Source organism: Trematomus bernacchii, unplaced genomic scaffold (genome assembly GCF_902827165.1).
Source record: "Trematomus bernacchii unplaced genomic scaffold, fTreBer1.1, whole genome shotgun sequence".
NCBI lineage: Eukaryota > Metazoa > Chordata > Actinopteri > Perciformes > Nototheniidae > Trematomus > Trematomus bernacchii.
Window position 1 is genome coordinate 4,078,394 of NW_022987771.1, and position 24,405 is coordinate 4,102,798.

A 24,405-nucleotide genomic window follows, 5' to 3' on the forward strand; every position below is an offset into this window, starting at 1 on the left:
CAGCTCGTTCTGTATAATCTATGTTTCATTCATCCAGCTGTGTGCTCACTGCTCTCCAAACACATGACTTGTACAGAAAACCTTAGTATTCAAACCCAAATCGGTGCCTGTACAGATGAGTGGTGTGGAACTGTTTAATAGTAAAGGTTTAGTAAAAGTCATGTGTTTGTGAAGTAGTGAGCACAGCTGGATGGATGGATGAGACTTGGATTATACAGCGGGAGTCGTGAGAGAGTTTGTTAACGGATGTTTTGATGGTTCATTCATCAAGACTTTTCTGTGTTTATGATTCTTCATTCACCCTGGAGGGCATCTTAAATATGTGAAGGTTACATGAGGTACGTAATTCATATTCGAGGCGACTTACGTACACTAACATCCCATAGAAATGCCTACAGAAGCAATTTGGGGTTGAGGACTGAGTTAAATAACATATAATGTAATAACATCTAATAAAATAACATACTAAGATATTAAGTATATCATGAATCTTTTGAAGGCCTACAGCTCTACAGCAAGGTCGCATTCACACCAGCCTTGTATAGTCCGGTTGAATCGAACACCTCTGAAGTGAACTAAACAACCGGACTCTGGTCCGCCTAAAAGAGGTGATCTCGGACCGCTTGCAAGTGAACTCTGGAACTGGTGTGAACGCAGTCCGCACCAAAACATAGGAAGCGTAGTATTTACGAGTTACAAGAACGCGGATGTCTTCCAAATCTTTAGCGAAAGTGTCTTTCAAGACATCCGCGGTTGTTTAGTTAAAGAGTGAAGCAGAATGAAGTGTTGAACAGTGTCGTGTAAAGTAAAAATGCTCCGTCAACTACATAAAAGTAAGGTCGTCGGTGAAACGCCCCTCCTTACTGCAGAACGTCTCTCATTATATGTTATAATGTTTTTTAACGGACGTTGTCTGATTATATAATCATATGCGCGGGCCACTAGAGTCTGTTGATCTCCAGATTAACAACAGCATGAGAATAACCTGCCGAAAGTGCCGATGCTCCATGGCGGAGGCTCCGGTAGAAATAGCCGGGATTTGCGTTTTTACCCCCTCAATGTCTGACCAATAGTTGAACAGCATTTCCGAGCACATGACTTGTGTTTAAAGTTTATAGTCCGTTTGAGTTTTGCCCGTGTGAACGCAAACCGAACCTTCTGAAAAATGAAACAATGTAACAAACTGTCGTCTGGTGCGCACCAGAAAACGGGCTATTAGGTGTGAATGCGACCTTAGAAACCGCAAAACATTTTTGGTAATTCCTTCATAGAGAACAAATATTTCCTTTTTCAGTCATTGCAACAAGTTAATGGCTGCTAACCAGTCAATTCAGGTAATATACTGGTTTAGTTATTCACTCATTAATGACAAGCTGGAAATAATAAGAAGACTCTTTTACACTATAAGGATGTGGGTGTATTGAAGCCTCATTCTGTCTAAAACTGTTACTGTTATCCTATTCTAAATATGGAATCTGTTACATGATCTATACGTGTTTCATAGCTTTCTACTGTAGGACCACCTACTATGTTAACCTGAGCAGGGTACGACCCAAACTGAAGCCTTTCTGTCTAACAAAGGCTCTGTTCTGCTTGCCTGCCAGACCCAAACCCACACAAAAGGCTCCTTCTGCCACCACTGCTATTGTTCCCACCCGCTGCCTTTAGTGCCTCACACTGTCGCAGTCTCTATGGTCACAGTCACACCCCCCGGCAACACACACATTCTCAGAAACACTCAACAAGCATCCACACAGAGAGGGACTGTAATAATTGACCTAGTAGTGACAGGTGCATGAATGTTAAGCTGCAAGATATCCAGATTTAGATTCCCAAGAGAGTCCTCCCTGCAGAATATGCATGCCCAGTTGATACTAAAAAGCACCACAAGGAAAAGCTTTTACTATCCAACACTGGTCAGATTTACTGTTCCAACAGACATCAACTTATCTCCACTTAGATATGAATTGAAGCGTTTGAAATGGTGTGAAATGTGTAAGATTGATACTATATTTATCCTAAAAGGGCTCTCAACACACTGACTTACCGACACAAGTGCAGACGGGGAACTCTGCCTGTAGATCCTTGGAAGGAGTATCCAGCAAGCTCTTGGTTGGGGTATCCAGGTACCGCAGAGGAGACTCTAGGAATCCTCTGAGAGACGGAGAGGACAGCAGTCCGTCCTTAGTTGGCGTGTCCTCCTCAGAGTAGCATGTGGTGGAAAGTACTGTTATATCCCCCGAGGATTCGATCTTCATACGCTTGGGCAGCGAAGAACACGGCATGCTGAACATATCCTCAAGTCTCCTGGCCTCCTGGTGCTGATTGTTATCCACCATAGGGCTTTCTGTAGGTGCCTTATGCATGGTTGCTTCACTTTGGGTCCCTGACTTGTTGACTTCCATCTCCCGATCGTCTGGATGAGGTGTGGAGCTGGTTTGAGAGTTGTGAATTAAGGGAGTCGATGATGTGGGACTGAGGTCCTGAGAACTTGTCTGGGACCGGTTCAGCGGCTGAGGGTCTGTAGACATCTCCATGGACTGAGTGGCAGGTGCGTCTGAGGCCGAGTCCCCAAATTCAGCCTCAAACTGCCGGATCAGTTCTTCATACTTGGGGTCTATGTTCATGACACTCGGTAATTGTGAAGTGCAGGATGGAGATGTGGAGGTCACAGGTGTGGTGGTGCTGGTGTTACTGGAGGCCAAGATGCCCACTCCATCTGATTTAGGAAACAGGGCCACAGATGGGAGAATGTGGCCCATGAGGACTGGAGTGTTTTCAGACAAAGCAGAAACAGTGGAAGAGGGAGTCATTGAGGAGCTGGAAATGGATACCTGAGATTGGGCTGGGGCAGGGAGGCCTGCAGCAGCAGCCTGAGTGGAGTTACTGTGGATGGGTAGAGAGGGTAGCAGGCCGGCCAGGGCTGCGGCTCTGTCCATCGCGAGGACTGATGGTTTTTGTACGGTGATCTGATTCTGAGGCAGGAAGGTTGGCAGGGAGGCTTTCTGCTTGGTCTTCTTGATGATTATCGGCTTGGGTTTGGGCAGAGGAGGGACTGCAAGCATCCCGCTCGTAGCTTTAACAACAGGAGAACCTTGGCTGCTTTTTCTCCTCTTGGGTTCCTTGGGTTCCTGTTTGATGGGCAGATGTGGCAACCCTTCTGCCTCCATCTGTGGCCACCATTTTTTCAAGTTTTGACAAGCCATAGGTGCACGAGGGCCTGGTGCTCCAAAGACAGGGGAGTGGTTAGAGAAGAGGTTCCTCTTGTAGTGAAGGTGCTGTTGCAGAGCTGCCTGAGTGGAGTGGCGGATGGCTGCCTGGCCAGGAGATAGAGGACCGCCAGGGTAGTGCTGACCCAGCTGCTGACCATTAGCCATGCCGTAATGCCCCATGGAGGCAGTGTGATGGTAGTGCTCACCAGAGTCCGGTTCTTGCTTTATCCTGGCCAATGCTGGGTTGTCCTGGACCTGGACACCTCCATTCTGATTCAGCTGCTGTGGGACTGGAAGCTTGAAATTGCTAAACTTGCTGCTGGTGTCACCAAGCAGCTGTTTGAGCTCTGACATGGGGTCTGAGCTGCTGTGAGGCGCGGCAGCGTAGTGAGACTGGGGCTCAGATTTAACACACATCCACGAGTTCCTCTGTTCAGAGCCTCTACCTGCACCCTGCTGCCACTGCTGGGGATTAGGGCTGAAGCCTGGATGTTTTCCCTGACCTGGGAAAGGAGAGGTAGAGGACGGGAGAGGGGAAGCATGGGGTGGCTGGCCCTGGGAATGGGGCCTGTGGTGCTCGCAGGACCCTGGGGCCTGCTGGATGTTGTGTAGTCCTGGAGGGACGGATTGAGAGCGTGAGGAGGATGATTGGGGGCCGGGAGAGGACGGGATCACGCTAGTGCCATTGGGGGGTTGAGATTGGAGGTTGTGGGTATGTTGGTGGTGATGGAGGTTACTGTTGTAGGGAGAGCCGGCAGCTTGTGGACCAGTACCAGATAACTGCGTCAGAGCTTCTATTGCGATGGCTGTCTGAAGACTGACGTTCTTTTCCTTGGCTATGGAGAGCACCTGGGGAGAGCAGGGAATTGGTGGTTTGGGGCAGGGCATATGGACTGAGTGAGGGCCTTGAGATCCCTGCTGCTGGGGATAGGGAGAAGACAGACGGTGGCCACCATTCATCTGGGGGTAGGGCTGAGGGTGATGCTGCAAATGGGGATGCTGCAGATGAGGGTGTACGTGTGGGGGAGCATCCGCCGTCTTGCAGCCACCTTGATCCCCACTATTGGCCAACTTAATCTTCTTCTCCAGCCACTCAAGGTAGTCTGGACAGTCAGGCCCATCACAGTTGCAGTTGGGGGGCTTGTGTCCATGCTTAGCTTGGCTCAGTGCTGACTGGAGAGTGTTCAAGTCTTCTGGAGTTTGGCAGCTTCCCTCAGGTTTGGCCTGAACTCCATCAGCACCCACCTCTTTGGTGAACTTCTCATAGAGCTGGCCTGTGTTAGGCTGCACGGGGCAGGAGGAGGAGGAAGAAGGAGGCAGGGAGCCGGCTATAGCAGAGAAAGCCACCAGGTTGTGGGCGTCCTCCATGTTTGCGTGGTGGACAGGTTCACCAGGGGTGGGACCGCTGCTGCTGTTCCAACATTGTTGTTGGGTGTCACTGACCTTTCCATGTCCTGACACCCAGCACTGCCTAGGAGGCACACTCCCTGCCCTCTGCTGATCTGTTTCCATAGATGAGGCTTCATCATTGGGGAAGCGGTTCACCCCATTGGCCAGTTCCAGGCTCAGCGCGCCTTCCTGGAGGCGGTCATGTGACCCAATTTCCATCTGGCCTCCACTTCTGGGGCCATCCACTGAAGTGACTTTGCGAACAGTCTGCAATACAAAGAAGGGCTGAGGTTAGTGAGATCATAACAATCTAATGAATCCAGGAACACTCGTAAAACAGTACACATTGTACACTAGGCATGATTTAGGAAAATCACCCCATGAATTTGTATTTGTAATATCTGACTCCATTCCCTTTTCCTCTTTCAGCTCTCATCCAGGGTTTCCCTCCTACTTCATACAGAACATACGGCGCTGCAGGGTCATGTCAGGAAAGGAAAGCGGCATTAACTATTGCTCCAGTGGACTGTTTTCATAACAGGCAAGTGTTTTGTCGAGCAAGTCACAGGTCATGAGGCATAGTTTTACTGTTGTATATAAAAGGACATTGTGCTCCAGATCAGTTGGGCTATGCAAAGCAGGCAGTTGGTTCTAAAACATGTCACCCTCGGTGTGTGCGGCAGAGGGGAGAAAAATACCAAATATACAAAACACAAATTTACTTTGAGGTCCAAAATATTCTACTTACATTAAAAACTACAAAGTTCTTAGTACATTTAAAAAGGGTAAATGCACTTTGAAAGGGTGTGAAATGGTTTAAAAAGGGTGATTTTTTTATTTCAAGAAAACAATAAGTATAAGAAACGAATAAAGATATTTAAGAAATGTCCCATACAAAAATAAATGTACTGCACTTGATAACAACATGTGTTTGTAATGCAATGCTTTTATCTGTGATATATTGTTCATGATGGGCTCATTTAAGTCCCTGAAACTCAGGGACTCAACTCAGTGTCTGAAAGTGTGCAGTGCAACTTCCATTCGCTTGAGTGACTATATCCTCAACCCAAGACATTTTCTTCTAAAACAAGACCTTAAATGGCAAACACAGAATCAACCAAATATCTGAAGATTAGTATGTCATGCTAAGATAATCCTAAATACAAAACCAACAAAAGAAAACCCCCTCACTGCCCTGGTTGGTAAAACCACAGTCAAAGAGCTGGAGAGCTAAAAATACTCAAATTCTTTGTTGGCATTTTAACATTGAGGGTTTAACCGTTAAAAACAGTATTCATTGAAGATTGTGGCTCTGTACATGTAATGCTCTCAAACATGAGCATGTATTTAAAGAAACACACAAGATGAACTTACAACTTAATGCTACCAAGTTGTAGGGAGTAAAATTGCAGTTGGGCAGAATTGATGTTGTATATGTACGGGTTGGTGTATGCTGACAGAAAGGCCTGTCTAGTGTTAAAAGTCATGGACGTATACTGCATGTTTGCATGGCTAATGGAACATGTGACTACTATATAAAATACTTCTCCACATGGTTGAACTACCATCACGCTTCTGTTGAGAGACCGCCACATCATGAGAAATTGATGCAGTGAGAAAAGTGAAGGAAATACAAATTTTTCATCAAGTCAAAAGACCCCAACATTTGTGGGATCATTTAAGAGTGAAATGTGCTAAACAAACCAAGACACCCTATGGGATGTACCAACATTTAAGTGATGATGTAGACTACAAAAAAGGGCAAGATTTGGCTAAACTAATAGTACAAATAAAAGCTCCTTCCAAGTTTCTCAATGCCCAAGGTGATGTCTTCAAATGTCTTGTTATGTCAGTGAAACATAGAGTTAACGATTATTTTTGTTTCTATAGTCATCCTTTAATGTAATCAGTAAAATGTGTAATCTGGAATAAGTGTATGTTTTTTAAGTCAAAGAGCAGTTCTTTACTTCACTGTCATGTAAACACTTGTATACGGTTCCATCTTTGCCACTGCCATATAAAAGAGATTCTGATTCTCAAAGGGAATATACCCGTTAAAGAACAGGTCAATTAAAAAGGACGCTTTGATTTGTCTTTAACCACCTGCTACAGCCCACCATGCATTACTTAAAAATATATAAGTATTTCATAAACATGCTGGCTATGAGTCACACATTGGGGAAACATTGCTTCTTTAATCTTAGTATTCAACGTTGAAAGACTTTCTCGGATGTTTTGTTGCACGTATCAAGAGCTGATCACTGCAGCCACATTTCTCACTTCCTCTCTGAGTCAGAATTGGGTCAGTAACCACTAGTTTCTCCAAAAACAGCAAACACACCAATTGGACTTTTTTCAAAAGCACTCTGTTCTTTTGCTCAGCCTGAAGCACCATGATGGGGGGTGAGATTTCATCGAAAGGGCAAACAATAGGTGTAGGCAAATCATTTTACAATGTTTGATGAGATCTGAAATATCTTGATATGATATGATTTAAAGCCAACTATGGTGATCCATTGATGAATCTTTAAATACTACGTGCAAACAGCATTCAACCCAGGTTAACCCCTCATAGATTGTCCTCAAATAACTCAAGAGAGTACCAGCAAACAGAGATAAACCAAGGGTAGTCTGAGGGATCATTGACAGAGTTCATGTAGTGGCTGAACAGTATTTTCCAACGGCACATAATCAATGGCAGACTCACTCTATAAATAGCTTTTTGGTGTTAGCCCAAAAGCTGCGAAGATGATTTAATACAATGTGAAATATTAAATTAAACGCACATTTTCTGCTTTTTAAATGTGATTTCTTTGCTTCTCAATGTCCGTAAAATGAATAATTTTAAGGTGTGGACTAAACAAGAAAATGAAGGACTTTAGGGCTTTTGGAAACACTGATGCACATTTTGGAACATTTTACAGACATATTATCAAGCTTCATAAATGTGAACATTTTATGGTTTCTTCACTCCTCTAGGAAAGTAAGATGTATATATATATATATATGAGTTGTGGACTAAATGAGACATCTGGTAAACACCGATTGACATTTTATGGATAAATTGGATGATTGAGAAATAACAAACTGTATTATAACCATTTGAGGGTCACATTATTAAACCTATATGCATACTACGAACACAAATCATACCCTAAACATGCACCTTATGTATTCTTCACATTGTATAGCCTTCACTATAAAGGAGACTTCCATGCATCAAACCCTGCACTTTAAGAAGACACAACAAAAACAAAAACTTACACTTAAACACAAATCCATAGCAGGCTATCTGATTCCTCAACATAAATGTGAACTAGTTCCAGATCCAGAAGATGTAAAAAAACAAAGAACATGGCTCCTGTGTGTAGATCCATCAGTGTACGACAGCAGAAGTGAGCCTGACGTGTAGCTTCCTCATCATTTGAATATTATTAAAATGAGCCTTTTCAAGTGGCTAATTACTGGACAGGCAGTATGCTCAGGCCTTTTGAATCCACCTTCTGCGCCCGGGTGTCTGTTGGGGGTCCATGGGGGGGGTCGGGGGTATTGGAAAGAGGTGTGAGGGGAGGGGGTTGTCAGGGATAGCAGTGAACAGCCGGCATGCAATACGTGAGAGGCCCCATGTCTGCACTATCAGTGGCATCACACGGGAAAGAGGAAGAAGAAGAGGGGGGGGGGGGGGGGGGGGGGCTGTGCATGCACGGCAGTTATGGGAACTGCAGTGTGTTGAAACACAGTGACTGCAACACTGCACAACCCACAATCAAGCACACTGACGCTCTCTTTTCCCCTTTTACACACAGTTACATACACAGAACCCCCGCCACAGACACACAGTCACGTGGGTTTAAAGCACCGCGGGCTGCACTCAAATGGACTTTACTCCGATAATAAATACTGCACGACAACACTTCTCTGAGTCCTCACATGATCGCAGCCTTGATTAACCTTGAGGTTGCCAACCTGGGAATGAACGCTGCACTTGACACCTGCAGCACATTACACCTATGCGGGTATCTTTGGACTGGACAGACCACGTGCTTTGACAAATATTTACACCGTGACAGAGCCTGCCAAGAGTTTATCTGTCTTCTCTCGCAGTGTGTCACTCACACACACACAATAGTACATGCCTGACACACACTTTAAAGTGTCTCTGAAGACATCAACACAGCTAACCAGATCAGATATGGCAGTCTGATTTCACAAGACAAGCTGTTACAGCTCTGCAAGGGCTATTTAACTCTGACAGTACGAAAAACAACAACTAGATGGAGGAAACAAAGCCACTAAATACACTAATGGCGGTGGTGGTGATGAGGAGGTTAAGTGCAGCTCGTGAGTAGACAGCTGAACCTAAATCCCAGATACACAACAGCCCCCCCTCAATCCTCCCTCTTGTCCTCCTCCTTTCCCCCCACCCCTTCCTTTGCTGCCGTGCCGAGCAGGAACATGAAGCAGAGACAATATGAAGCCGGCTGAGAGCCCGAGCAGCGGCGCCGCATACTTACGTGGTCTTAGACGTCCAGAGGGGGAAAGCAGACGTTAAGAGGAGCATGAGAGGTTCTTGCCGGCACAGCAGCCCACGATCAATCCGACCCCGATGGGTTGTATTCCTTTTTTATTTCTTGCAGTCTGCACAGGCAGAGCGAGCGCCGAAATACACATGCATGCATTCACACACAGCAAGCCTCTCACACACACACACCTCCCCCAAACACAGCTACACACACATTTCTCATTTCTCTCGTGCCTCTTCTTATGGCCGACGCTTTCTGTTCTCTCCTTTTTCCTTTCTCATTATCTCTTGTCTGCTCCTCCCTTCCCTTTTTCAATATCCTCTTTCTTTCTCTCGGTTACACATGCAGTCGGCTTCTCTTCGCAGCCCCCACCTTCCCCCTCTCTCTCTCTCTCTCTCTCTCTCTCCATTCCCCTCCCTCTCGCGCAGCCTCTCCCTCCATCTCCTCTCTCTCTCTCTCTCTCCAGTGTGTGCAGAGCGAGAGGCCATTATCTGAGCCGCAGTGGGCACGTACGATGCAATGGGGGAGTGTGCAGTGAGCAGAAACAGAGAGAGCTGTGGGGGAGAGTCGCCAGTAGCGGCAGCCTAGGAAACAGCACAGTGCAGCAGAGAAAACCAATGAGAAAACCTCTGTGTGTGTGTGTGTGTGTGTGTGTGTGTGTGTGTGTGTGTGTGTGTGTGTGTGTGTGTGTGTGTGTGTGTGTGTGTGTGTGTGTGTGTGTGTGTGTGTGTGTGTGTGTGTGTGTGTGTGTGTGCAAGCCCTTCAGCACCACTGCATTAGATGATGCTACATATAACTGTGTGTTTTGTCTATCCACAAAAAAGCCCACTGTTGGCAATTTGGTCTATGACAGAGTTTTCCAGTGCAGAGGCGAACCATCGACTGCCAAGCGAATACACAACTCAAAACGCCATCAACGGGAAAAAGGAGCGAATGGAAAAAAGCGATGTTATGTTTATGCATGTGTATGTCGTCTGGAAATGGGGTCTGCTTTTCCTTACGGAGGTTTTTGTTCCATGGTTTTAGCGAACAAGATTACGGCTCTGGGCCAAAGGACAAGCCACCGGTTATGGTTCTTGGATCTCCATTTTCTTTCCTATTCACATCGGTCGCCTATTCATCACTTAAAACCAAACGCTTGAATCCTACACCTGTGGCGGATAGTAATAGATCCTGTAAGCGAGGCAGCATGCACAGGAAAGAGGGAAAGGATGGGAGATGGAGAGGGAGCTGCTGGCCCTGCCTCGAAGATCCAACGGACGAGGTGGAAGGTGTCTGGCTGGGTTCGCTTTATAAAACGATCCTTCATCGACAGTATAATGTCAAATCACTCTGTACACGAGGGGTGAAAATAAACGGAATAGCAATGGCGATATGATTACAAAAGAAGTCAAAGGAAGTACGCGAGGCGATGGAGAGGGGAGAGCGGATGACACTTCGACATCAGCGAGAAAGAGTAGCAGAATGGAACAACTGAGGAGAGGGAAGACAACAAGAGGAGGATGTCTTAGGAGAAAAACACAGTCATTATGTAAGGGAGCAAAGAGAAAGAGGGTCTGCTGGTTGTTGCAAAACGAAGACAGCCACCACAGAAACCATCACAGTTCGCTGAGGACTTCTATCCTCTCCTGTCCACCGGTAAATGTCCTCTAGTTTCCTCTCCTCACCCGTTGTCCTGCCTTGGCGTCTTTGCCATCATTATCATCATCAACGTCGCCATGATCGCTGGATGTTCCCTGTCAGACCGGCCTTGTGGCGTCTCCTCTCTTCTCTCCAACATTGCTGGAGTTTTGGAGCAGATTAAACCGGGAGGAGGAGGAGGGGCGGAAACATGGCCGTCCTCCCCATGCAGATCGCTGTCAGCTCCTGCGTAGTGTTTTTCTCTTATGTTACCGAGCTACGCTGTGCTATGGCTGGATCAACTTCAGTAGCCTGTCCCTGCTTCTCTTACTTTGCCTTTTTCTCTTGAGCTGTCGCTTTCTCAAAGTGCCTCCCTCTCTGTATTTGCCTCTCTGTTTTCTTTCCTGAGCCTTTTCTCCTCGTAGCATAGCTTATTGCATTTCCGTTCCAACTCTTTCTGACGCTCGCGCTCTGTGGCCCTGTGAATTGCACACTGTCTGTCCCTCTGTTGCCACACATATTCGTATATACACACACACACAGATGAGCGTCAAATCCTAGAGAGGAACACAGCGCAGCCTAAGCTGTCTAAGGGAAGGAGAAGAGAAGTAGAGCATTAGGTCATGTGACCAGGGAGTGCCAATGAGCGAGGGGGAGAGCAATGAGCAAGAGAGGTAGGAAACACATGTGGCGGTGACGTAGCTGCACCGTCATCGTCGTCACGAGTGTCTCCCACCCTGACACACGCCTTTGGTGGGTACATGTTTTCTTCTGTCACGTGCCCACTTACAACTATCACCCACAACACACACCAACGGACACTCGAAGGCGTCATCCACCCGACTCACTCTCCAGGCTGCAGTGACACAGCAGTTTCAAACTCAACACTCGTCTTAACCCCTGCGCCACATGCTCTCCGCGCACAGTTCCTCTTTTGAAAGACCGAATGAGCAAATCAGGCTTTGTCTGTCCTTTAAAGCAGAGCTCTTATTAAAGAATGTATAACCGCTACACAACGATAAATCATAATGAAACAGTAAGGAGACAATTGTCTTCCAAAGATTATGAAAACAAGATAATCCAAATAAAACAATGACCAATTTGACATATTGCACACAATCCGCCTTTCCTTAACAGCAGTGAATTATTGACTAGAGTGTGGTGAATATAGTTAGCCAGAATAAGAATAGGAGATATGGAAAAGCCATCTATTTGAATGGTTTTTGCCATAATGGAGCAACCCTACAAATAGTCGTGGCTAAAAGAGACCTCACAGTCATCACAACAACAACAACTGTGTATAAATGAATAGCATCACATGTCTTTAACACTATCAACACCATGAAGAAACAGAAACGCAAGTTAAACTCTTGATGTACAATCGAGCTCTGAGTGAAAGTGTCACTGTCCAAATACATCGCTGAGTAAAACCAAAGAAGTACAATTTGACCCAAACATCAACAAAGGAGAAACCTCCACGACAGGAAATCCACCTTTCTCACACGCGATGCAGAGGATAAACAACACACTGTAAATACAAAACATGTGATCAACATTTACTGTTTAGGTAGATACAAGTTCATTAAAGTAACACACACATGTAGCCGGTGTCATCTCAGGAAAGGCAGGTGTTTACCAGAACCCTGTTTGACAAAAGATCAGGGGTTTACCAGATATAACACCATAGTATGCTTCGGGATGTTTCTCTGTGAGTAAAACACCACCATGCTGCCCATGAGAGCTGTCCTTAAATCACCTCCTGAGCACAAAGGGTTACTCTCATCTAGATAGCAGAACAACGTGACTGGCTACATTATAACTGAAGGGCACACAGTCTGTCGTCTAACTTGTAAATCAACTGTGTTCACTAAGAGCTCAAGAGAAAGTACAACAGTTCAAGTATTTCAGAAGAATATTACTTACGGCAAACCTGCTGTAACCCGGCATTGAGAAAGAAGAAAGTACAACACACTCTCACATGGATCATCTCACAATCGAGTCAAATGATCGTCCAAATGAGTTGGTTTTTTTCACGCCTTCGTCTCTTTCTCTCTCCATCTCTCTCACGTCTCTCGCTTTCTGTTTCTCAGCATCACAGAGGAAAGGTTTTGGTTGTAGGAGTGATGACTGACATGAGAAATCCACCCTCAGCCGTGTGTGCAGGGTCGAATTGCATATGACTAACCCTGAATCATCTGTTTTCTATTCTTCTCAACAAAGTCCTGACGTAAAAACCCTTCTGTGTACCCGAAACAAACTTGTATTTAAATGTTACCAACACACCAACATAGTGGGAAGTCTGTGTGTAGGAAACCCATGAAGAGCCAAAACAGAACAACCCATTCGGGTGAATAATATTTACAGGAACTGCTGTGATTTATCTATTTCTGCAGATTCATCACCTCTCATCAGTGGGAGGGTTAAGGGTTAAGGCATTAAGCAGCTCACATGAGCATCATGGTCATGACATGAGGGTCTTCCCCCCCCCCCCCCCTCCTCCTCCCATCTTTCCCTGTCAGCTGATTCCCCCTCCTGCTCTCATCTACTTCCATACACCCCCACCACACATTACCATGCAGTCTAAAGCCATCAAGGTCATCAGATCTGACACACTTCGACTTTCCTTCTCCCCTTTCCCACCCCCAACACACACACACACACACACACACACACACACACACACACACACACACACACACACACACACACACACACACACACACACACACACACACACACACACACACACACACACACACACACACACACACACACACACACACACACACACACACACACACACACACACACACACACACACACACACACACACACACACACACACACACACACACACACACACACACACACACACACACACACACACACACAACACAGAGAGGTAGGACAAGAAATGCATCCACTGGCAACACATGCAGAGGCGCAAACTTCAGTGATTTTCTCTCCCCGCACACATACATGCTAGAGTGCCGACAGTATTGGATTGTTCAGGTCAGCGGGTTTATTGGTGGGCAGGACGAGAGGCTGCAAATATTTAACAGAGCAGAAAACAAAGGGTTTCTGCCTGGTTTAACAAATACAGATGAATAAATTACTGGGCTATCTTATGATTGTGTTTAGTTTGTTATTATTTTTGCCTAGTTTTGTCTTTTTTATAAAGAACACTGAACAACGTTTTATAATGTCGTACATAGAGACTTGAATATTTAGTCTCTGCACATGTGGATAACATTCACTATCCAGATAAAGATCACCTTTATACAGTATACACACATTGTTATCGCAATATTACAATTACATGGTGTCATTTAAACTGTTTTTATTTATATATTGCCAGATTCAATTCAAGATTTAAAGGTCATTTTATTGTCAGATAGCAAGTTCTCTGGTCATTTAATAAATAAATAAAGAACAACCACATGGTAAAACCTATGTTTGTAAACCCCTGTGTGCATTTAATACTCGACAAGTAAAGTTTCTTCTCATTATGTTAAGAAGTGTTAAAGTCCAAACGACAGAAGTAGCCCTACTTTTAGATAAAAGCTATTTTAGTATTTGGTGGGCTGAGAGTGTCAGATGGTTTTCGCTTGTTGTGCGCTCTCCAAGTTAGCAAAACAGCGACTTTAAAGGTGGGGTAGGTAAGTTTGAGAAACCGGCTCGAGATACACTTTTTGTTATATTCCATGGAATGCTCTTAACATCCCGATAGCAATGAATATCTTAAGTGCTTTGACAAGAAATCCATAAAAAAATTTCATCTGTGGAAGCTGTAATACTGTAAAAAGCACAACCAATCATTTTAGCCGGCCCGGCTAAAATAACTGGATGGCCTACCTGCCTGTCAGCCTTCCATCTGTGCACAAACTTATCTCGTGCCCTCATTGGTCATGTGCGCGTTCGTGTGTGTTGGAGGAGGGGCTCTGTAAGGAAGTGGCAGATTTTCTCCGGCTGTGTATTTTCAAATTCTAGCGCACTCGAGCTGGTTTCTCCAAAATTACCTACCCTACCTTTAAGTTAAAGATCAGAATATTAAGCGTTGTCCAAATGACGCAATACCTCTTTTAACGCAGTTTGGCTGCTTTTATTAATAATAAATGCCTACAGCGAGCAGCAGACCGTTTACATATGAAGCTTCACCTTGGTATTTCCACCTTGCATCTTTTAGTCTGTCCATGTGTCTTTGTTTTTTTGATGAAAATCCGACAGACAGTGCCTTTTTTGAAAAGCATATTGAGGCCGATCTGAAAAGTGTGCTTGAATCTGTTAAAAGACTGTTAACATATTGTTCATGTAGCTTCTCCTATTTCCACATTGCATCTGTCTGGTTCTCTCTGTTTTTGCTCTTATTGCCAAAACAAAATGGTAGGGATAGTAAGAAGTGAAATAATTGGGATTACATTTTTGAATTGCATATCAGGGCTTTTTTTTTGCAATATAGCCAACATCCGAAAAGTGTACATGTAAAAATGAATGTACACTATTTTTGAATCTGTTAAAAGACTGTTAACATGTAGCTTCTCCGTGTTATTTCCACCTTGCATCTGTCTGTTTCTCTCTTTGTTTTTGATCTAATTGCCAAAACAAAATGGTAAGGATAGTAAAAAGTAGTACTTGTTTGAATAGTATTACAGGGCTTCTAGCATCTGATCAGTGCACATGCATATATGAATGCACATTATCTGTTCACATGTTGGTTATATTTTAGGTTTCACCGTGTTATTTCCACCTTGCACCGGTCTCTTTCCCTCTCTTTGTCTTTGCTTTCATTGCCATCTGCCCCCACCCGCCCCCCGCCCCCCCATCATGGCTCCTCCCATGACACGCTCCCAGGCAGGACGGTGTTATGTTCGGGGTGTGTTTGTGTGTAGATCGTAGTGCTGAATGTACGGTATCCAGTCTGAGTCATACCTCCTGACTGTGGCACGTGCAACTCGGCACGAATAGCCCAGCTGGGGAAGGCCAACCCTCTCTCTCTCTCTCTCTCTCTCTCTCTCTCTCTCGCTCGCCCTCCCTTACCCCTCTACTCACAAAGAGAAAGAGAGGAGTGGTTTGAGGAGGGAGGAGGAAAAATTAAAGGTTGTTATGGAAGGAGAGGAGGGGGGGGGGGGTTGTTGGGCAGGGTGGAGCTGCTAAAAAATGACGAGGAGGAGGAGGCGCTGTTTTCAAGAGGCAGCTCTTTGTGCCTGAGGTTTGAAAAGAAGGAGAAGAATGTAATCAATATATAGGAAATGTCTTTGGGTCTGAGACAAAGAGAGTGGACAAAAGACAGACGGGAGATGGATGTGGGAACAAAATGATAAAATAAAACCTCACTGTGTGCCAGGGTAATGTGAGGCAAGTCGTAATAAAGTTCACATCATTGTCCAGCATTAACGGTTATTTATAATAGTAGAAGATTGGTATATAACCCTAACCATTATTTATTCTGTATATGTTATAGTGTTTAGGGACTAGGTGTTATTTACTGAGAATATAATAATAATAATAATAATTACTTACATTTATATAGCGCCTCACATATACCCAAGGACGCTTTTACAAAAGGGGGGAACACTAAACACACTCTCTATTTTGAAGAAATGTAGTCATTCTTGTAGATTGACTGTCAACATGCTGCTGTGACAAACAATTTCTCAACTTTGGATAAATAAAGTACCTACCTACCTACCTACCCACCCACCTACCTACCTACCTACCCACCCACCCACCTACCACCTACCACCTACCTACCTACCTACCTACCTACCTACCTAACCTACCTACCACCTACCTAACCTACCTACCTACCTACCTACCTACCTACCTACCTACCCACCTACCCACCTACCTACCTACATACATACCTACCTACCTACCTACCCACCTACCCTACCTACCCACCTACCCACCCACCTACCCACCTACCCACCTACCTACCTACCTAGTAAAGCAACCTGTCTTCAGGTGAGACACATCACACACTTATTAATTATGTGAGGGCTTTTTGGAGATTATATGATGTGTTTTAAATTGCTCGTACTTGAGAGGGAGAGCTGGAGAAACGTCCCCCTGCTCAGTGGCTGGTTGCCAGCCTTGTCTCTCTCAGGACTCGGGCTAAGATTAGCTTCCCATATGTTCATGTGAGGCGGAGCCGGGCTTAAAGGGCCAGCACTCCACCTCTTTACACTAAATCATGCTGATTTACAGTCAAGGTCCAAATGCTTTTTATGTCACATGAAAGACAGGCTCTTATAGAGGATGATGTCTGGAAATGTTTTGCCGTTTAATGTGTAATTTCTTTCTGAAGTAAATACATGCCATGTGTTCTGGACTATCAGTTGTATTACTTATCTTACATCAAAGCTGCAAAGATAAGTCTGCTAATCAATCAGATGATGGGAGGAAAAAGGTGGCCAACTATTTTTTATTATCGTTTAATCGTTGTTGATTAAAAGAGTAAGTGATAAAACAACAATATTTTAAAGTCGAGTCATTTTTGAATGCCAAAGTGACATCAAATGCAGTTTTTTAGCCCCTGAGTAATGGATATTTCCTGCATTTTTCTGTTTAATATCATATTATAGTGAATATATTTGGCATTTTGATTGACAATACAACATTTAAAGAACATTTAGAAACTGGGGTGGACCATTTTTATTTATTTTCCTGACATTTTTATAGATCAAACGATATATCTAGAAAAATAATCAGCAGATGAATCAATAATGTAAATAACCGTTACTATCTGACATTAAAATCAGTCCAATCTTCCACATTTCTCTGGATCAATCATATATGAATGCACATTAATAAACCTCTGTTGTTCCAGAGATCAACATGTTCATGTGCGTGCTCCCATAGCGTGAGATAAAGCTTTGACAGCTGTGGCGTTGTGTTGCATAAAACCTGGCGGTGGGTTAGCGGAGGGATTCAGGATCCAGTAAAGTGTCCAGAGGGAGTGAGCAGAGAGGTGAGAGTTAAAGAGCTCGAGCAACAGCTGAGGGCTCCTCCCCCCCCCCCCCCCCCCCCCCTCTCCCCATTCATTTTTTATTAACTGCGGCACCGGGCGGCCGACAGCCTCCCTCGACATCAAACACTGATCCCACCAACAATGCCACACACTGAACCTCGTGGTGCCATGCAGGGCATCGATCCATCATGATCACTGGCACACTGAAGCAGGACAGAGACTGGCTTTACTGCCATTAAATACAGATGAAACCTCTATATGTATTAAAGGTCACCTATTATGCAAAATCCACGTCTTCATGTCTCTTCTACATCAACATGTGTCCCCTCTGTGGAAAGAGATTCTGAAAGTTTCAGGAACAAAGATTCTCTCTCTTTTTCTCCTGATCCATTTATATAAAAACCTGTCTGAAAATGAGCTGATCAGATTTTGGCCACTTTATGATGTCATAACGATGTTTTGGCTTGTGTAACCATTAGCCAATCACCAACCAAGGTAACCCCCCCCCCCCCCCCCCCCCCCCCCCCCCCCCCCCCCCCCTTATCACCTGAATCTCCTCCTAGAGCACCTTGAGTTCTTTTTAACCAAATATCTCTCAGAGAGGCGTGGGGAGGGGCTCCTTACTTTCATCTAAAGTAACAGACAGAGAATCAGCACTTTTGAAACAGGGCTGAAACAGAGGGGATTATGGGATGCTGCAATGATCTGTTTGGTGTTTCAGCCAATCAGAGACAGGTTCTGTATATATCTGAGACCTATACTATATTGATGAAAAACAGTATAATAGGGGACCTTTAATGATTGCATGTATGTGAGGCTCTCATGAGGATTTACATGATGTGATGTTTTCCAGTCCTTCAGGCGCCTTTGATACAAACAATACTTCTTTTGTAACCGTTAAAGGAAATGACTTCTGCACAATGTACTGTAGATATTTGTGAAATGCCAGGAAGCAGCTGACTATTTCTGAGTTTGCTTGCAGGGTTGTAGTCAAGGTGAAATGGGTTTATTATTAGTCACTTCTGAACTGCAGACAATGCCTCAACTTAAGTCATGTAATCATGAAGATCTGTCACCAACTCAAGGACGCAGAGTAAATGTATGCTTTTCTGGACATGTATATACTTTGTATGTAAAAAATACCATTTATTATATTCCAGTATCCTCAAGATATAGTTCACCTGCAAAATAACCATTTATGTATCAATTTTGTACTTTGTGTTCTCTCTAAAGAAAACAGATTTGATCTTGCACCCCTCCCTAAAGTGAACGAAGAATGAGAAACGGAGAAAAATCAAGTGTTGATGAATTTAACTAAAAGTAGGTCGTGTTTAAAAGCAAGACTGAAATAACCTCTGCATGTCTTAAACTTGTGCAAGCACACTACTCGTTCAATTGATTTATCAACTTTTAATACTTTTTAAGACCCCGCGGACACCCTGGGTGAGCATAAAGCAGATTAAATGAGGCTTGGATTATACTACACAGGTTGTGTGCGAGTTTGTAAATGTTTTCTGTTCTAAAACACAACCCTTCTTACCCCATCTTACTTCACATTAAGACTTTTCTCCATTTTTGGATTCTTTGTTCACCGTAGAGGCATGCAAAGGTTTGATTTGGCAATTCAAAGTAACAATGAGCAACTGACTAATAAATGTCAATTTTGCGTGTGAATTATTCCTTCAAACCAAGAATGTTTTTTGATATAGTTTTGCTGTTTTTAAACACAGCCCCATTTGTGCAGACATCAAGACGTACAAGTCCACATTTGTATTGTTATGTTCTCCGTGGAGGCATTCAACATTTTAATCAAGATTTCAAGGAAACACAAGGCTAGTAATTCATATAAAATCAATTTTTCATGAATGAATATTAAAGGAAAAATAATAAGACGTGTCCTTCAATCATTATGTATGACTTTTTGAGTGGAATAAAGACCATGACTGCACGATCTGTTCATCCTGAGAACCAAAAAGCAGATATAACTTTCGCCTATAAGCCACGTTTCCCCCACAGCTATTAGATCACTAGTTCTCGTTTCAGAGCACACAGGAAACATAGCTGCATTTCTTCACAGACGGAAACTTCACACAGAGCAGTGAACGCATCGTGAGCCAGCGCTGAATGGAAGAGGTGATGTCAAACCCTCCACTTCCTCAGTCTCTACTACACTACACACATAAACACACACAAAACACACGTGTGCAGTGCCGGCGAGTTTGTCACGTGACCAAACTTTGGATGCCGGACTTGAGCTAAAATTAAAGCAATGATGTCATCAGACATTCAGTGTTGCCACGGAAACTGGGTCAGCGTTAACCCTTTGCGATCGAAGCCGGGGATTCCAGCGTTATGATTTTTAAAAAACACCTTCCATCTGCTGTCACGCAAATTCAGTCTCTACTCCGACTCTTTCCTACCAGCGTGCCGTTTGAAGTTCATCACAAGTAGAGAGAGGAAATCCTGTGTTTGTGCGTGGAAAAAAGAATCACGCGAGTGCACTGTGTGTCTTATAACCTGTTGTGGTACAAACTCTTATCTTGCTTCCTGAACAGCAAAACTTAGAGAGAGCAGACTGACATGCTTTTGATCATGTCTTTGATCTGATGTGTGTGTGTCCTGGAAATATCATAATCATAATAGTACTGATAATAAACTTTACCTATACAGAACCTTCCGTACGAGGGGGAAATTGCAACAAAACATTGATAAAACTGATTAAAACGTGAAAATCTAAGCAATAAATACATATAAAAAAGTATAAAACCAAAAAGAGGGATAGCTGATTAAACACAATGCTCAATATATATGTTTTTAATATGTTTACAGAACTTGCTTCTTGTATGGCCTTGGATATGGGATTCAATAGTATTAATGCAAAGGTTAAAAAAAACACTTCCAATGACTAAAATATATGTTTGAATGAATGTTTGTGTGTTTATGTCTGCATTTTGATCAGTTATGTTGTCTGTTTACGTAGGTTTTTCCTATTATATGTGCACACAACTTGTCATGTCAAGGTATGAAAATGGACAACATGCAAACTTCTGTATTCGGCTATCACACACTGAATGTAACGCACTAGTGTTACATTGTTGATAATAAAGGAACATTAGGATCTAACAGTCATTTCAGGATTATAAAATGTCAAATAATTGGTACTTTAGGCTAGTCCCAAACCTTTAAAAAAGCTGCGAACAGGTCAGTTAAGTCAACGCTTAAAGACACTTGGAGACAGTGCAGGTTAGCTAAAGCGTGGCTGATATTCTCTGTCTGTTTTTGTTTTAGTCAAAACATGTTGCTGCTGGCGGTCGCCCGGGTTATTCTTTGTGTGACCGGGGAAGTGTTTGACAAGGAAACAGATCCCGACGAGATAAACACCGCGGCGAGGACCCTGACCCCGGACAAACAGCAGCTCAGGAAGGCAGAGAATAAAAACTTGTTAAACACAGTCTGCACTGATTTCTTTCTTACCCCCCTACAGATGGTCCTATATATACTGTAAAGATAAAGAGGCACGGGGATTAGAGCAGGCTTAAAGAAAACCTGTTCATCACATTTGAAACTGATTAACTAACATCTCATAGCTGATGTGTATCTGTCGGCTTGAATGTCCTCCAGTCGTAACCTGCAGCGTTGGAAAGTAACTAAGTATATGTAACGGTAATTAAGTACAACTTTGAAATACTTGACATGTATTAAGTATCGAGTATTTCCAATTTAAGCCTACTATATACTTCTGTTCCTCTACAATTTGGAAGCAAATATTGTACAAATACAAGTACCTTTATATTATTAATACAAAATCCAATACAATTATTTATTATGATGAACCGTTATGGATTAAGATACCTAGCAGTTTAATAAGTCAATAAAGTTAGCTCCACCTTTACCAGCGGCGAGAAACACATTCATAGATCACTGATTATAATCCAGAAGTACAATATATATTATTTGAAAGATGGACATTCTGCATAGTGAGTATTTTTAGTTGTTGTACTTTACAAATATCAAAAAATAAATAATATTTTAGTAACAAAAATGAACTGAGTATTTCTAAATAGTGGTTTTACTACTTTGACCAAATGATCTTCTTCCACCTCTGGTATCTTGTCTTTTCCACGTTGTCTAGTTCTACAACACTGACACTGTCCCCTGTGCATGTGAAGTCAAACTAAAGCTCTCTTTCTCCCGCAGAGATGACATCCTAATAATCTTATAACTCGACAAATCCTTTCCTCATGAAGCCTCGCCGCTCAAACTTCCTCTGCACAGAAACACAGGAGCGTGTCTCGACTCGACAGACTGAAGAACAGCAGCGCTCAGCGGCCGCCTCACGCCACAGGTTACTACGCCGGCAATCACACGTACGCATGCGTGACCCACTAACTTTTACTCCCTTTACCTCATTTGACTCCAGAACCTAGGAGAAGAAGAAGAAGAAGAAGAAGAAGAAGAAGGACGGCCCTCCTGGCTCCTGAGCCGGCGAGTCGGCTTCCTCCTCCTCCTCCTACTCCCCCCTCTTACTCCCTCCTCTCCCTGGCTTGTTGTATCTACACATGCTTTTCTCTGGCACCAATCAGAGGGCAGCGTGGGACGCTTTAAACTGAGGACGCCGCCACTTCATCATGAGGCGCTCAGCTCACCGCGGCTTGGAGATAAACTTGAACACAGTCAGCTACCGAGCGGGGAAATTGAGATTGGCAAAGTACATCCTGAGACGTCTAATGATGCACCTTTATTCCAACCGGAGACCATATCAGGGAGAAATAATGAGCTCGCCGAAGAGAGGAGCAAACAGTCAAATGACAAACTAGCGACTGAACCACAGCGGTTTCTGCGTAATAGGTATTGAAAACACAGACATGGAAAACTAACGTAGTCACATTTAAAAGGAATGCACGTGCAACTACACACAAAGAAAGAGTAGAGGGATTGGTCGCTGCCTTGACTAATGTTTACACCTCATAAAAAAGCGGGAATCAGAGCAAGATGTACAGAGATGGCACTCGTCTTACCTCCGCTGCAGGTTCAGGGTTTCCCAAGCTGCCTCGTTGGTTGTCTTCAAAATACTCCACCTGTACAGCCATTCAACAGACGAGGAGCGAGGGAAGGGGGGGGAGTGAGAGGGAGACAGAGAGAGATGGGAGGGGGTGAGATTAACAATCAATAGAATAATGCGACAAGGGCCTGTTTGAAAAAGACTCGTCATTAAGGACAGGAGCACCGGGTGTAACATGTCTGTCTTCCTCCTTGCTGTCATGCTTCAAAAATAAATAAAAGTATTTTTCTTTGATTGGTGTTTCAGACAGCGAGCCGGCACTTCCCTCTGCTGCTGGGACACGGATTCAATTTCAATTCAAGAATTATGTAATGTCTGTATCCTCCTCACCTGACACAACCCTCCTCATCAAATGCTGAATACGAGAGTTTCTGTTAAAACCGTGCACAAGTGTCAGTGAAAAGCTGGGATGCAGTACATGGAAACTGTTGTGTAAAACAAAAGGATCTTCTTATTTTGCACAGCATGTCCCCCCTTGTCTGCATAACCCTGGATGTCTCGATGTTAAATGATGTGTTTTGTCTAGAGCTGTTCCCTAGTCCCGCCAACCTCCCCCCCCCTCCTCACCCCCCCCCCCCCCCCCCCCACCCACCTATCAATCCTAAAATAGTCTGGAGTGATGAATATTTACCCTCCAAGCCTCTGAGCTGCCTTGGTTTTTACTCCGCCGTCCGCTGGCCGAATCCCCATCAGAAGACTCCCTCTTGTCTTCACCTCTATCCCTCTCTCTCCCTTTCTTCTCTCTCCCTCTCTCCACTCTTCTTCCTCGGTCTCTCTCTCTCGTCTGTGTTCCAGCAGCCCATTCAGGAAGCCATCTTGTGTTTTTAATCTGGTTTTACATGAGCCCTCGTACGCACGTTCTCCCTCTCTCTCTTTCTCTCTCTGTGTCGCTTGCGCTCTCGCTCTACCCCCCTCCCTCTCCCTCTCTCTCTTTCTACCACACACACACACACACACACGGCAAAGGGATTTTTTTCTCTCTCTCTCTCTCTGTGTGATCGCTATTACTCTTTCCTCCCACACGTTCACTTATTTTTCTCTTTTCCTTCTTCATGCATGATGTAAATGCCCCTTTAACCAACCCCCCTCACCCCCCCTTCTTCAAACATATACATTGGTGAACAAATGTACACACACACACACACACACACACACACACACACACACACACACACACACACACACACACACACACACACACACACACACACACACACACACACACACACACACACACACACACACACACACACACACACACACACACACACACACACACACACACACACACACACACCCACACACACACACACACACGCCGGGGAGAGTCGTCACGCTAGAGATAGCACACAAAGGCAGTCCGTCCACCAATCAGAGGACGGGCTGGGCTCTGCTGCTAGGGTGAAATAGAAGGAGAGCAAGTGAAGGCGGCGAGAGAGGGAGAGAAGGAGGGAGGGAGAGGGCGAGAGAAAAAAGAGCTAGAAAAAAGGGAGGTAAAATAAATAGGGAAAGGGTCTGTATGTGTGTGTGTGTGTGTGTGTGTGTGTGTGTGTAGCACCATCAAAGAAAGGCTGACAAAAAGAGACAGAGCGAAGGTGGATGGGAAGTGTACGTGTGTGTGTGTGTGTG

The 24,405-nt window shown here is 44.2% G+C and overlaps 1 protein-coding gene across 1 annotated transcript in view; it reads right to left on the reverse strand.

The window, feature by feature from the left end:
* tet3 (tet methylcytosine dioxygenase 3) overlaps window positions 1–23,591 on the reverse strand; it is a 50,867-nt gene extending 27,276 nt beyond the window's left edge. The window contains 3 exon segments of the mRNA XM_034148830.1: window positions 2,048–4,868; window positions 22,733–22,792; window positions 23,408–23,591. Of these exon segments, the coding sequence (XP_034004721.1) occupies window positions 2,048–4,820 (2,773 nt within the window). The 5' untranslated portion in view covers window positions 4,821–4,868; window positions 22,733–22,792; window positions 23,408–23,591.
* Window positions 23,592–24,405: the final 814 nt, after the last annotated feature.